Source organism: Oncorhynchus kisutch, linkage group LG13 (genome assembly GCF_002021735.2).
Source record: "Oncorhynchus kisutch isolate 150728-3 linkage group LG13, Okis_V2, whole genome shotgun sequence".
In the NCBI taxonomy this organism is placed as follows: Eukaryota; Metazoa; Chordata; class Actinopteri; order Salmoniformes; family Salmonidae; genus Oncorhynchus; species Oncorhynchus kisutch.
The window spans coordinates 71,445,621-71,461,700 of NC_034186.2; the positions used below are offsets into that span (position 1 = coordinate 71,445,621).

The window sequence follows — 16,080 nt, forward strand, 5'->3', positions numbered from 1 at the left end:
GTTGTAAATGACTAGTGTAGCTGGAAACGGCTGATTTTTTTATGGAATATCTACATAGGCGTACAGAGGCCCATTTTCAGCAACCATCATTCCTGTGTTCCAATGGCACGTTGTCTTCGCTAATCCAAGTTTATAATTTTAAAAGGCTAATTGATCATTAGAAAACCCTTTTGCAATTATATTAGCACAGCAGAAAACTGTTCTGATTAAAGAAGCAATAAAACTGTCCTTCTTTAGACTAGTTGAGTATCTGGAGTGTCAGAATTTGTAGGTTCGATTACAGGCTCAAAATGGCCAGAAACAAAGAACTTTATTCTGAAACTTGTCAGTCTATTCTTGTCCTGAGAAATGATGATGGCCTTCTAGGCAGAGTTGCAAAGAGAAATACATATCTCAGACTGGCCAATAAAAATTTAAGATGGGCATAAGAACACACACTGGACAGAGGAAGATTGGAAAAAAGTGTTAAGGACAGACAAATCTAATTTTGTGGTGCTTGGATCACAAATATGAACATTTGTGAGATGCAGAAAACATGTAAGGATGCTGGAGGAGTGCTTGATGCCATCTGTCAAGCATGGTGGAGGGAATGTGATGGTCTGGGGGTGCTTTGATTGTGGTACAGTGGGAGAGTTTTACAGGGTAAAAGGGATCTTGAAGAAGGAAGACTATCACTCCATTTTGCAACGCCATGCCATACCCTGTGGACGGCGCTTAATTGGAGCCAATTTCCTCCTACAACAGGACAATGACTCAAAGACCCTCCAAACTATGCAATAACTATTTAGGGAAGAAGCAGTCAGTTGATATTCTGTCTATAATGGAGTGGCGCAGCACAGTCATCGGATCTCAACCCTATTGAGGATTTGCGGGAGCAGCTTGACCGTATGGTACGTAAAAAGTGCACATCAAGCCAATCCAACTTGTTGGAGGTGCTTCAGGAAGCATGGGGTGAAATCTCTTCAGATTACCTCAACAAATTGACAGCTAGAATGCCAAAGGTCTGCAAGGCTGTAATTGCCGCAAATCAAAGATTCTTTGACAAAAGCAAAGTTTGAAGGACACAATTATTATCTCAACTAAAAATCAATATTTATAACCTTGTCAATGTCTTGACTATATTTCATATTCATTTTGCAAATAATTTCATGTATGTTTTTATGGAAAACAAGGACATTTCTAAGTGACCCCAAACTTTTGAACGGTAGTGTACATATATATATTTTTTGCTATAAACGTTGGGGTCAAAACAGGTGGGGTTCTGCCCCACCTTCCCTGAATGACGGGTCACCACTGAGTATGGTATTTATTCATTTGTGGATGTCCATCTTCGATTTTGTATGATATGTTAAGAATTACAATTCCTATTATATGTTACGAATATGTCAAATGTAAAATATGTTATGAATTCGCAAAACATATTATATGTTACAAATTTGCAAAAATGTACACTATATTATGAATTTGCAAAATGTATGATATGTTATGAATTCTGGCTAGGTGGCGATCATAAGCTAGCTTGCAAATGTTAGCTAGGCTAGGGGTTAGTGTTAAGTTTAATTTATAATTTAACAAGGCAAGTCAGTTAAGAACAAATTCTTATTTACAATGACAGCCTAGGAACAGTGGGTTAACTGACCTGTCAAAGGGCAGAACGACAGATTTTTACCATGTCAGTTCAGGGATTTGATCCAGCAACCTTTCGGTTCCGAGCCCAAGACTCTAACTCACAAGACTCTATATTCCTTTAACCACTAGGCTACCTGACACCTCTAGGTTAGGTTAAAGGGTTAAGGTTAGGGTAATGGTTAGCTAGCATGCAAAGTAGTTGCAAAAGTGCTACAAAGTAGTAAGTAGTTGAAAAGTTGCAAATTAGCTCAAATGCTAAAGTTGGCCGTGATGAGATACAAACCCGCAACCTTTGGTTGCTAGACATTTGCGTTATACATAGTTGCAAAGTAGCTAAAAAGTAGTATGTAGTTGAAAAATTGCTAATGAACTAAAATACTAAGTTGTCTGTGATGATTTTCAAACTCGCGCACCCATCCACCCTGACCAACCACCCTTAAGTAACCATCTGTCTTATGTACCCATCAGTTGCGGTCGGTGCCGTTGAAGATGAGGGAGGACAATTTTGACTTTTCATGAGAATAGCTTATTTCTATTACAGTATATTGGATGACTGTCATTCATATTCCTTTCATCCAGTTCAATGTGACAGTGATAGGTTTAGGCTACTACATGATTCTCGAATTTTCCCTATACACATCATGAGGTTGCTACAACCTAGCCTATAAATGAAAGTTTACAACGTAGGTGCACACAGGCCGAGATCATGTTTTTAGGTGACAGACAGTGACACATGGACAGACGGTGACACATTCAATATCGCCTTGCACACTCTTCTTGCCTGCATCTAGCTGATCTAGGGTCTAATCATTAGTCCAACAGTTGCAAATACCAGTTTATATTAGACAAATTCAGGTATGTTTATCCCCGTTTTGTTCCTTTTGCTTCCGTTTGAGAAACTTATTTTCCACAGAATCGGCAGAATGAATACACCCTGAGATGATTCACTTTTATAGCAGCCACTGTTTTCCTCTTCGCATTTATGCGCTCCACTCCACTCACCGTTTGCCTTCCCTTGTGGACTTCACTGCACTACACATCGGCTGTATGTGACCAGGCGAAAAAACCTTTACAAGCAAAACCATATCATAACCCCTACATCGTTGTCACCATATTGGCTAAAATAACGTCATAGTCAGCATAGCTAATAATAGAACTAACGTGTTAACCTGCTACAATCATAAAGTCAGTAAGCAGTGTAGCAGTTACCTCAGCGAGCCCTGGTGGCAATAAATGAGTAAAACCAAAAGCTTACCTTGACTTGGAAGAGTTCCAGTGTTGTGTTGGATAGTCATCGCCAGCTAGCTAACATAGCATCCCTCTAGTTGAGCAGGGTGTTTGAGTAGGCTAAACTAGCTCGCTGCATTTGCTAGCTAAGTAAGTGAAACAGAAAGTGATAAAAAAAATCTGGAAATCTCTTTCTCTTGTTTCTCCTTCATTTTGGAAGAAATTAATTTGTTCAAAACTGTGAAACTATTGTCTTACTCTCTCTTTGAGTCAACTACTAACCACATTATATGCACTGCAGTGCTAGCTAGCTGTAGCTTATGCCTTCTTTACTAGATTCATTATCTGATCCTTTGATTGGGTGGACAACATGTCAGTTCATGCAACAAGAGATCTGATAGATTGGAGGATGTCCTCCGGAAGTTGTCATGATTACTGTGTAAGTCTATGGAAGAGGGTAAGAACAATGAGCCTCCTAGGTTTTGTATTGAAGTCAATGTACCCAGAGGAGGATGGAAGCTAGCTGTCCTCTGGCTGCACGATGGTGCTACCCTACAGAGTGCTGTTGAGGCTACTGTAGACCTTCATTGCAAAACAGTGTGTTTTAATCCATTTTTTTTGTGACATATATTTAGTATAGTTTTTTCTGAAAATAATCACTTCTAAAATGTTTTATTTGTATGAAATTCACTGAGGAGGATGGTCCTCCCTTTCCTCCTATGAGGGGCCTCCACTGGTACCCATACCAAACACAACATATACTAAATGGAGTGTCTCGGATTTACATACAGAATAATACGAAATGCTGAGGTTAAATGGCCTGGGAATTTATTTTCACCTGCCATGTTGTTTCGAAGTAGAGATAACGGATCCTACAGATTAAGAGGATAAGGAAAGAAATATAACATAAATTGTTTTATATGTTGTCCACCAGATGGCGAGATTGGCCTTTTTTGGTAAGTACTACTGGAATGTTTCCTGATACTACTTGCTACATTAATGCAGGTCAATTAACCTTGAAATGTTGTATAGCCAAAAATATCTAGACAAAATATTTGCATATCATTTATTTATTGATATGAAAATGACATTTCCCCCAATGTTTTATTCTACTTCCTCAAATTTCTACAACATAGAAATACATGCATACAATCCTATGTACATATCTGTTGTGCTGACTGATTGATAACAATCTAATCTAAATAGGTAAATTAGCAAATGTTGAACAACAGTCTGGTACCAAAGGACACGTGGACATTTGCCATAGGTAAAGCTGCATGTCTGTCATGACTTAACACCTTTGTTTCCCCTCTTCAGCAAGTGACAAAAGGAAAGCAATCAACCAAAGAAAAAATTATTGCTGCGTGGAATGAAATGTATAAGTATAAGAAATGTATAAGTATTTGCTGCCTTCAAAACTACAGGGCAATATATGAGTAACACATATAGTGATGACTTGGCCCTTTGAGGGAGAGGGTATCAAACATTTAAAAAAAATCTATTTAGCAGTTCCTTGAAATTATAGTCATCAATTTATCATAAAGCCAAACACTAGAGGCAGATGGGGTTAACATGGTAGGCTATGCGATTGGATGGACTGTAGAATCTCATGAACAAAAATGACCCCAAAATTGTATTTACAAGAAGATAGCGAAAGTAGGCTACTATATGAAAAATTCCCCGTCCTGAGTAGGTGTGGTCTTTAAAAGCACCATAATTTTGAGCTAGGCAACTATCAGGAAGCACCAGAGGAACGAATCACAACAAAATAGCATATGTTTTTTCCTCACTTTGACACAATGCGCACATCTGTATTTCTTCCCCATTTTGTCATTTTCACAATCATTCCAATTTCGGTTCCCTCTTTTCATGACTCCCTGTCCCCCTTTTGTCTTGTATTCTCTCTTCCTCTCTCTTTTTCTGTCAGTCTCCACATTCCCCTCTCCCTCTCTCTCTTCTTCAAATCTGATTTAAAACCTAACCTTACCCCTAACCACACTTTTAACCTTATGCCTAACCCTAACCTTAAATTAAGAACAAAAAGTAATTTTTTGTTTTCATAATTTTTTACATTAGAGCCAATTTTGCCTTTTTGGCTGTGATAACTAGTGACAACCACCTTAAAAAAAAGTACATCTCTAAATTCATAACATACTACCTGCCTTTGTAGAGATAAAAAAAACATAAACCTATTTATTTCTGCAACAACACACTCACTCATCAAAAATTGTAAGCACGCTAGTTACAGTGCCTCCTAAACACATGATTGACATTGGGTAAAGACGATAGGCTATCAGCTGATCATTGTGTTGATGATTGATGTAAACCTGATAGTTAACTAGCATTTTTTGTGATTTCTCTTCAATGCTCTTAAATAATAACTTCATTATATACTATAATATTCATACTCTTCTAACTCATGCTACGGTATATGGCTGGCTGGTGGCCTGTGTGGATATTTTAGTATATGGTGGTTAGCTAAAGTCCAGACTACCTGTGTTGCTGCTGCCCTGACACACATGTGCAACACCCGACTGATGATGGGATGGAGTTGGGTCAGAGGGTCGTACAGCTTGAATGCAGCTGCTCCTCTCTGTCTTCTGCCTCTCTGTTGCGCGTAGCCTATGTAGACCAAACAAAATATTGATGATGATGTAGATCAAATGTTATGCTGCTGTGGCAGTACTGTTGATATTTAAACTAGGTAGCTTGCTACACAGACTCGACCGGTGACTGCATCCCAAGCCGTGCATGTTTGGATACCAGGCACACACAAGCTCTGTACAGGGCAGACCAATGGGATGGGTGGTTGGGGGTGGTGAACTTGACGACTTTACGATGACTTGTGGGTTCAGAACGACAACAAAAAGGTGCTCGGGTACAGGTAGACCCCTCTCTGTGCACGTGGCTGGCTCACGCCATGACAGAGAAGTGGGAGGTGTTCTCGCTCTCTACTGAACTGAAGGACCCAGTGGTCCTCCGTGTTTTCCTCTGTCCTCCCCATCTGTTCATCCCTGGATAGAACCTCTGTCCCAGCAGCCCCTTACACATTCTGGTCAGCTCCCTCCTAAACTTCACCCCCACAAAGCCGTACAGCAGCGGGTTCAGGGCACAGTGTGACAGGCCCATGCTCTCAGACACCAGGATCCCGATGTCCACCGTGCGGCCAAACTGGCAGCCTCCACTAATCACGCCCAGCTTCTTCAGGCTTTCGGCCAATTGGAAGGAGTTGTAGGGCGCCCAGCAGAGCACAAACATAGACACCAGGGAGACGATGAGGTGAAGGGACTTCCTCTTCTGGCGGCGCGAGGCGTTGCAAAGGGAGCGGAAGATACGGATGTAGCAGTAGAGCATGACCAGCAGGGGCAGCCCAAAACCCAGCACCAAGTTGACTAGCGGCATCCCCACCCGCCACTGCACTGAGCTGTGGGGGAACACCGTCTGGCACACCAGCAGGCCCTGATGATCCCCCGAGCGCCCCACTTCAACCTCCACCACCTGTCTAAAGGCGATGTCCACCCCACTCAGGCCAAAGCACACTGTCCAGATGAGGGCACAGGCAATCTGGGCATGGCAGGTGTTGCGTTTCCAGCCGGTGCTGACAGCGTGGACGATGGCTAGGTAGCGGTCGAAGCTGATGCAGGCCAGGAACAGGATGCCGCTGTAGCGGTTCAGAGAGAACAGGGCTCCGGAAATCTTGCAGGCGGCCACACCGAACAGCCACAGGTGGGACCACTGGACGGCGAACAGGGGCAGCGTGAGGGCCAGCAGGAGGTCGGACACGGCCAGGTGGAGCAGGAAGGTGTCGGTGAGGGAGAAGGAGCAGGCCCCGCCTGTCTGAGAGGTGCGGTAGCGCATCAGCACACACAGCACCAGGATGTTACCCACCAGCGCCAGCACAAACACCAGGCTGTAGACCACTGGGGCGTAGCTCCGGGTGAAGTCCATGATGCCATCCTGGTTGCAGGGCACGCCACTGGATTGGCTACTGCCTGTTTCTGGTGAAAAGCTGTAGTTGTCTTCATAAATCTGGAGACATAGGAGAGGAAAAGAGAATTTGAGGAAGGAAAATGAGCTAACTACAACAATGTTCTGGGTCCGTATGCATGAAGCATTCCCCCTGCCCATATAATCTTGTTCATTATGATCAAAAAGGTAAAACTGACCCTAGATCAGCACTGCTACTCTGTGACGCTTTATGGATACAGGCCCTGGATTTTCCTCATAGGACAAAGCGCATTTGTATCTCTGACTAAACTCAAGATGATGCAGTGCTATATTCATACAGATGTGTGTACCTATTACACATCTTAATTTGACCTACAGTGGGGCAAAAAAGTATTTAGTCAGCCACCAATTATGCAAGTTCTCCCACTTAAAAAGATGAGAGACCTGTAATTTTCATCTTAGGTACACTTCAACTATGACAGACAAAATGAGAAAAAATGATATTTTACGAATTTATTTACAAATTATGGTGGAAAATAAGTATTTGGTCAATAACAAAAGTTTCTCAATAGTTTGTTATATACCCTTTGTTGGCAATGCCAGAGGTGAAGACTTACAGAAACCGTTTGACAAGGTTTTCACACACTGTTGCTGGTATTTTGGCCCATTCCTCCATGCAGATCTCCTCTAGAGCAGTGATGTTTTGGGGCTGTTGCTGGGCAACACAGACTTTCAACTCCCTCCAAAGATTTTCTATGGGGTTGAGATCTGGAGACTGGCTAGGCCACTCCAGGACCTTGAAATGCTTCTTACGAAGCCACTCCTTCGTTGCCCGGGCCGTGTGTTTGGGATCATTGTCATGCTGAAAGACCCAGCCACGTTTCATCTTCAATGCCCTTGCTGATGGTAGGCTTTGTTACTCTGGTCCCAGCTTTCTGAAGGTCATTCACTAGGTTCCCCCGTGTGGTTCTGGGATTTTTGCTCACCGTTCTTGTGATCATTTTGACCCCATGGGGTGAGATCTTGCGTGGAGCCCCAGATCGAGGGAGATTATCAGTGGTCTTGTATGTCTTCCATTTCCTAATAATTGCTCCCACAGTTGATTTCTTCAAACCAAGCTGCTTACCTATTGCAGATTCAAATCAAATCAAATCAAATTTATTTATATAGCCCTTCGTACATCAGCTGATATCTCAAAGTGCTGTACAGAAACCCAGCCTAAAACCCCAAACAGCAAGCAATGCAGGTGTAGAAGCACCTGATTCAGTCTTCCCAGCCTGGTGCAGGTCTACAATTGTGTTTCTGGTGTCCTTTGACAGCTCTTTGGTCTTGGCCATAGTGGAGTTTGGAGTGTGACTGTTTGAGGTTGTGGACAGGTGTCTTTTATACTGATAACAAGTTCAATAAGGTGCCATTAATACAGGTAACGAGTGGAGGACAGAGGAGCCTCTTAAAGAAGAAGTTACAGGTCTGTGAGAGCCAGAAATCTTGCTTGTTTGTAGGTGTCACACCCTGACCATAGTTTGCTTTGTATGTTTCTATGTTTTGGTTGGTCAGGGTGTGATCTGAGTGGGCATTCTATGTTGGATGTCTTGTTTGTCTATTTCTATGTCTGGCCTGATATGGTTCTCAATCAGAGGCAGGTGTTAGTCATTGTCTCTGATTGGGAACCATATTTAGGTAGCCTGGGTTTCACTGTGTGTTTGTGGGTGATTGTTCCTGTCTCTGTGTTTGCACCAGATAGGACTGTTTTGAGTTTTCACATTTCTTGTTTTGTTAGTTATTTCATGTATAGTTGTCTTTATTAAAAACATGAATAACCACCACACTGCATTTTGGTCCGCCTCTCCTTCAGATGAAGAAAACCGTTACAGAATCACCCACCACAACAGGACCAAGCGGCGTGGTGAAAGGCAGCAACAGCAGCGAAAAGAGGAATGGACATGGGAGGACATTTTGGAGGGCAAGAGTATGGACTATACTTCTTGGGAGGAGATAGACAGGTGGGCGGTCGACCCAGGGAGAGTGCCGGAGCCCGCCTGGGATTCGATGGAGCAGTGCGCGGAAGGTTATCGGATAATGGAGTTGGCGAAGCAAGCACGGTGGCGCGGACGGAAGCCCGAGAGTCAGCCCCAAAGATTTCTTGGGGGGGACTCACAGGGAGTATGGCTACGTCAGGTAGGAGACCTGCGCAAACTCCCTGTGCTTACCGGGGGGCTAGAGAGACCGGGCAGGCACCGTGTTATGCTGTGGTGCACACGGTGTCTCCAGTGCGGGTGCATAGCCCGGTGCGGTACATGCCAGCTCCGCGTATCGGCCGGGCTAGAGTGAGCATCGAGCCAAGTGCCATGAAGCCGGCTCTACGCATCTGGTCTCCAGTGCGTCTCCTTGGGCCGGCTTACATGGCACCAGCCTTGCGCTCGGTGTCTCTGGTTCGCCTGCATAGCCCAGTGCGGGGTATTCCACCTCGCCGCACTGGCAGGGCGACCGGGAGCATTCAACCAGGTAGGGTTGGGCAGGCTCGGTGCTCAAGAGCTCCAGTGCGCCTGCACGGTCCGGTCTACCCAGTACCACTCCCACGCACCAGCCCTCCGGTGGCAGCTCCCCGCACCAAGCTTCCTGTGCGTGTTCTCGGCCCAGTACCACCAGTGCCAGCACCACGCATCAGGCCTACAGTGCGCCTCGCCTGTCCAGCGCTGCCAGAGCCTTCCTCCTCTACAGCGCTGCCGGAGTCTCCCGCCTGTTCAGCGCAGTCAGAGCCTTTCTCCTCTCCAGCGCTGTCGGAGTCTCCCGCCTGTTTAGAGCTGCCAGAGCCTTCCGCCTCTACAGCGCTGCCGGAGTCTCCCGCCTGTTCAGAGCTGCCAGTCTGCAAGGAGCTGCCAGTCTGCAAGGAGCTGCCAGTCTACAAGGAGCTGCCAGTCTGCAAGGAGCTGCCAGTCTGCAGGATGCCGCCAGAGCTGCCAGTCTGCAAGGAGCCGCCAGAGCCGCCAGTCAGCATGGAGCAGCCAGAGCCGCCAGTCAGCATGGAGCAGCCAGAGCCGCCAGTCAGCATGGAGCAGCCAGAGCCGCCAGTCAGCATGGAGCAGCCAGAGCCGCCAGTCAGCATGGAGCAGCCAGAGCCGCCAGTCAGCATGGAGCAGCCAGAGTCGCCAGTCAGCATGGAGCAGCCAGTCAGCATGCAGCAGCCAGAGCAGCCAGTCAGCATGGAGCAGCCAGAGCTGCCAGTCAGCATGGAGCAGCCAGAGCTGCCAGTCAGCATGGAGCAGCCAGAGCTGCCAGTCAGCATGGAGCAGCCAGAGCTGCCAGTCAGCATGGAGCAGCCAGAGCTGCCAGTCAGCCAGGATCTTCCAGACCCGCTATTCAGCCAGGATCCGCCATTCAGCCAGGATCCGCCAGTCAGCCAGGATCTGCCAGAACTGCCAGCCAGCCAGGATCTGCCAGAGCAAACTACCTGCCTGAGCTTCCTCTCAGTGCTGAGCTTCCTCTCCGTGCTGAGCTACCCCTCAGTGCTAAGCTTCCTCTCAGTCCCGAGCCACCCCTCAGTCCCGAGCTACCCCTCAGTCCCGAGCTACCCCTCAGTCCCGAGCTACCCCTCAGTCCCGAGCTTCCCCTCAGTCCCGAGCTTCCCCTCAGTCCCGAGCTACCTCAGTCCCGAGCTGCCCCTCAGTTCAGTGGGGCCCTTGGTGAGGACTACTAGGCCAAGGTCGGCGGCGAGGGTCGACCTACCTAAGGACGCGAGGCAAAGGGACTAAGACTTTGTTAGAGTGGGGTCCACGTCCCGCGCCGGAGCCGCCACCGTGGACAGACGCCCACCCGGACCCTCCCCTATGGGTTTAGTTGTGCGGTCGGGAGTCCGCACTTTGGGGGGGGGGGGGGGGGGTTGTATGTGGTGTGTTTTGTCTTGGGGTTTTTGTTAGGTATTGGGTTTGTATTATAGTAGGGGTATCTAGCATAGTCTATGGCTGTCTGGAATGGTTCTCAATCAGAGGCAGGTGTTTATCGTTGTCTCTGATTGGGGACCATATTTAGGCAGCCATATTCTTTGAGTGTTTCGTGGGTGATTGTTCCTGTCTTTGTGTTTGTTGTCACCAGATAGGCTGTTTAGGTTCTCTCAAATTTATTATTTTTGTTAGTTTATTCATGTCTAGTGTCTTTATTAAAAAACATGAATAACCACCACGCTGCGTTTTGGTCCGCCTCTACTTCACCCAAAGAAAACCGTTACAGTAGGTGAACAAATATTTATTTTCCACCATAATTTGCAAATAAATTCATAAAAAATCCTACAATGTGATTTTCTGGATTTTTTTTCTCATTTTGTCTGTCATAGTTGAAGTGTACCTATGATGAAAATTACAGGCCTCTCATCTTTTTAAGTGGGAGAACTTGCACAGTTGGTGGCCGACTAAATACTTTTTTGCCCGACTTCATATAGTCACAGCAAAATAGTCCTGAAGCCACAGGATATGAACATTTAGTCCATAATGGTGCTTGATTGGTGGTTAGAATATTAGCTGGACAAAAGTAGTCTACATGAAAAGTAATGTCAATATAACCGTGTGTAAGTTTTCAGTTAAATTATGTAAATTACAAAGCTTATCTGCATTTCCTGTGGTGCAGGAAAATTCTCAGCAACAAAAGCATGATCAATTTAAGATCATACACTTGTAGCTTCTATGATTTTGAACAATATTTTAAGTGGCTTCAGATTCTCTAACCATTGTTTTAAAATACAAGTTTTAATGTACAGATTGTTATACATTGTCTCATACATATTTAGTTTTATTCTGTTCATTTCTTGACCAACCATGTTATGAAATATAATTTCTTATTTGACTTACCTGGCTAATAATTGTTTTTAGTCTGCTACTCCCAATTATTTCTTGCAGCATCTATTGCTCTTGTAGTCATAAAGAACTACATTCATCAGTATGTGGCATAACAAGACCGTTACTCACATAGTAATCTGTGGTTGCCTTGACGTGATCCATTGTTACCAACGAAACAGCGGAACACCTGAAACACCTTCACAGACTCAGGACACTCTTCTCGTAGTCTCACCCGCGTTCCTCTCTTCATTTGAAACACCTTCACAGACTCAGGACACTCTTCTCGTAGTCTCACCCGCGTTCCTCTCTTCATTTGCCACTCTGAACCAAATAAAAAGGAGAAGTTAGTAATTCAGGAACCGAATATTCTCATATTTTAGGCCAAGCAGACCTATTCAAAGACAGCTGTTAGGAACCGGTGACTGTCCAAAGGGGATTGTGACATAAAGGTTAAAAAAAACTAAATGTATGTGGCTTACTCAACAGAGACAGACAGACAGAAATGTTTTTCTAGTTATGCACTCTCTCTAGCTGTTATTCCTGGCTTATATTGGCGATATGTAGTACATTGCACATGTACAGTACACACAGTGCCTTCGGAAAGTATTCAGACCACTTAACTTTGTAAAACAGTTATAAAGTTATAAAAACTAAAAAACAGAAATACATGATTTATATAAGTATTCAGACTATTTTCTATGTGACTCGAAATTGAGCTCAGGAGGATCCTGTTTCCATTGATCATGCTTGAGATGTTTCTACAACTGGACCACCTGTGGTAAATTCGATTGATTTGATATGATTTGGAAAGGCACACACCTGTCTATATAAGGTTCCACAGTTGGACAGTGTATGTCAGAGCAAAATCCAAGCCACGAGGTCGAAGAAATTGTCCGGAGAGCTCCAAGACAGGATTGTGTCGAGGCACAGATCTGGGGATGGGTACCAAAAAATGTCTGCAGCATTGAAGGTCCCCAAGAACACAATGGCCTCCATCATTCTTAAATGGAAGACGTTTGGAACTGTAAAGGTTTTCCTCCTCTTTGTCTGAAGAGGTGTAGCAAGGATTGGACCAAGAGGTGGCGTGGTAAGTGTCCATGGTTGTTTATTTAACACTCAATGATATACAAAACAATAAACGTGAACAAAACCGAAACAGTACCGTGTGGCGAACAAGCACAGACACGGAAACAATCACCCACAAAACACCAGTGAAACCCAGGCTACCTAAGTATGATTCTCAATCAGAGACAACTAACGACTCCTGTTCTGCCTCTGATTGAGAACCATACTAGGCCGAACACAGAAAACCAACCTAGAAACACAAAACATAGAATGTCCACCCAACTCACGTCCTGACCAACTAAAACAAACAAATAACACAAGAACTAGGGTCAGAACGTGACAGGACCCACCAAGACTCTTCGTAGAGCTGGCCGCCCGGCCAAACTGAGCAATCGGGGGAGAAGGGCCTTGGTCACAGAGGTAACCAAGAACCCAATGGTCATTCTGACAGAGCTCTAGAGTTTCTCTGTTAAGATGGGAGAACCTTCCAGAAGGACAACCATCTCTGCAGTACTCTACCAATCAGGCCTTTATGGTAGAGTGGCCAGACGGAAGCCACTCCTCAGTAAAAGGTAGATGACAGCCCGCTTGGAGTTTGACAAATGGCATCTAAAGGAATCAGACCAAGAGAAACAAGATTATCTGGTCTGATGAAACCAAGATTGAACTCTTTGGCCTGAATGTCATGTGTCACATCTGAATGAAACCTGTCACCATCCCTAGAGTGAAGCATGGTGGTGGCAGCATCATGCTGTGGAGATAGTTTTCAGTGGCAGGGACTGGGAGACTAGTCAGGTATGAGGGAAAGATGAATGGAGCAAAGTACAACGATATCCTTGATGAAAACCTGGTCCAGAGCTCTTAGGACCTCAGACTGGGGCGAAGGTTCACCTTCCAACAGGACAACGACCCTAAGCAAATAGCCAATACATTGCATGAGTGGCTTCAGGACAAGTCTGAATGTCCATGAGTGGCCCAGCCAGAGCCCGGACATGAACCCGATCGAACATCTCTGGAGAGACCTGAAAATAGCTATGCAGCGATGCTCCCCATCCAACCTGTCAGAGCTTGAAAGGATCTTCAGAGAAGAATGGGAGAAACTCCCCAAATACATGTATGCCAAGCTTGTAGTGTCATACCCAAGAAGACTCAAGGCTGTAATCGCTGCCAAAGGAGCTTCGACAAAGTACTCAAGAAAGGGTCTGAATCCTAATGAAAATGTGATATTTCTGTTTTTAATACATTTGCAAAAATTTCTAAAAACCTGTTTTTTGCTTTGTCATTATGGGGTACTGTGTGTAGATTGATAAGGGGAAAAAACTATTTAATCCATTTTAGAATAAAGCTGTAACGTAACAAACTGTATGTTTTATGTGCAGTGCAGTAGCCTACATTCTAAGAAAAACCCACGCAAACATTGAGAACCCCCCCCCCCGAAGGAAAGTGTATTCAAATGTCTATGAGCGGACTAGATGCAGAAACCGATATACAAATCCCTGACTGCTTGCCAATCTAATTGAGTACAGAGAGACTGAATGTCTGGCACACATTCCCATAACAATGGGAAATGTTTTGAACTTGCCCCATCTGGGGAAGTGAAATCTGTGTTTTGCAGGAGTTGGGTTTTTACTGTCTGTACTGTGGTATTATTCAGTTTCGACCCTGTCTATTGCGGCTAAAACCAGACAAACATTTGCATTGTTTGTGGATATGAATCTGTTGGATGGATACAATCAGACATTCTTTGATTTCTGTAAGCATTTCTCTGAGCTCACATTGATATCCAGTTATTTCTAAACCTTGCGGCAGTGCGATACAGTCTTCGATACAGTCTCCAAGAGCATGAAAATCATTCTAAAGATATTCCCCACTGTGGAACCATTGCAAACAGGATAGTGAAAAAGACAGAGTGTCTAGCATAGAACAAACTGTTAAAGTCTTTACACATAGCTAAATGCAAAGATGTTGTATTATATCATTACTGATGTAAAAGCCTCTTACCTGCTCACTGTCGGAGTGTTGACGTGTTGGGGACGTGGACCCCCTGAGGAGATTGAGCAAGTTTGATATCACTTGCAGTTAGGTGAGGAAGAAGATGTACCTCTGTTTCAGGTCACAGAGTTACCTCTGATGTGGTTTCACACTGTGTCACCCATGCAACGCCCCAGGGAACTGGAATAGATCAGCCATTTGCTGGTTTACTCACTATTTCCCTTAAGCATAGATACTGCATGTAAATCTGTTATCTAGAATCTGGCCTTATTCAGATGGTGTGATCGTAAATAATCATAGAGCAACTATTATCCAGCGGCAAGGAAATGTTCATTTTTTCTGTCCACAACCACACCATGTAGTGAGCATCAGTGTGAAGAAAATGTCACACCTTATTTATTTATATATTTTACCATAGCTGGGGTATCAAAGCAGCATGTCACCATGTGTAACAACAACCTCTAACTGAGGGTAACGTTCTCAATCCACATAGATACTTTTTGTGCAATTCAGTTTATTCAGATGTGGATGGATGTCCTAGGTGTTCAGATAAATTACGTTAGGTGGTGGAGCTGTCAGGTTTACTTTATTCACTTGGGTAAAGAATAAACACGCTACAACGTTTTTACTCTTGGTTGTAAGGTCAATACTACACAGGGGGTGGGGTATGTAGAGGCACTAAACAGGAGCACAAATGGAAGAAGCAATAATCTGCTAATACCTGCAACACCTTTGCTCTTAATCTTAGTAGAAACTCATTACATAGCATACAAAAAATTTGACCTTCTTATTTTTAAAGCACTGCAGAGACAAGGCTGAATTTGAGAGGGACATTATAGCATGTTGAGGTTGTTACTGTTTGGAGTGGTGGCTTATACAACTGCAACTTCATAGCTGCTGTTTCCTTCCTCTACACTCTGTGACTCAGAGAGGTGAGATGTTAGTCAATGGAAAAAGGCAACAGATTGTTGGGCACTGAGAGTAAGATAATGTACAAAGTATGTTTTGGTAAACTATTCAAGGTATGTGGGGAAATAACTTTCTTATTATATTAATGGGTAATTAGTTGGTGTTATTAGTCATAAGTAAAGTTTAAAAGAGATTATGTAAACGTTGGTTGAAAATCTTTAAAACTCTCAGGCTGAGTGTTTATTTTCTATCCAATTGAGAGAAAGCTTTTTGCTTGATCTAATGGTGTATCAACATAGACTACTATTTGTTTAAGGAAACCAACCGGAAAGCAACTACATTGCACACACAATAGTGTAAGATTTCACATCCTTAATTTTACGGAGAAAGACGAAAAAGTCACTGCACACTTCCAATCAAATGCAAATGTATTTTAATTATAGCTGAGCTTTCGGTCAGTCGACCTTCATCAGAGCATATC

General features: G+C 44.2%; 1 protein-coding gene across 2 annotated transcripts; it reads right to left on the minus strand.

The window, feature by feature from the left end:
- Positions 1–3,907: 3,907 nt before the first annotated feature.
- Positions 3,908–14,815, minus strand: LOC109878898 (C-X-C chemokine receptor type 3-2). Of its 2 annotated transcripts, XM_020471103.2 has the most exons (3): positions 14,700–14,815; positions 11,763–11,954; positions 3,908–6,885 (listed from the first exon to the last, which is right to left on the minus strand). In XM_020471103.2, exons 2-3 carry the CDS (start codon positions 11,793–11,795, stop codon positions 5,770–5,772), a joined length of 1,149 nt encoding a protein of 382 aa, XP_020326692.1. In that variant the 5' UTR covers positions 11,796–11,954; positions 14,700–14,815; the 3' UTR covers positions 3,908–5,769. The 2 variants fall into 2 exon arrangements, with proteins under 2 accessions (XP_020326692.1, XP_020326691.1); XM_020471102.2 differs by lacking the exons at positions 11,763–11,954; positions 14,700–14,815 and adding an exon at positions 11,646–11,750.
- Positions 14,816–16,080: the final 1,265 nt, after the last annotated feature.

What these genes read in the sequence shown, in the direction of transcription:
- LOC109878898 (XM_020471102.2), bottom strand. Translation starts at nt 11,696, where the DNA reads ATGCTGCAAGAAATAATTGGGAGTAGCAGACTAAAAACAATTATTAGC. An exon ending in TAAAAACAATTATTAGCCAG is followed by an intron (nt 6,886 to 11,645) that starts GTAAGTCAAATA and finishes CTATGTCTCCAG; the next exon opens with ATTTATGAAGACAACTACAG.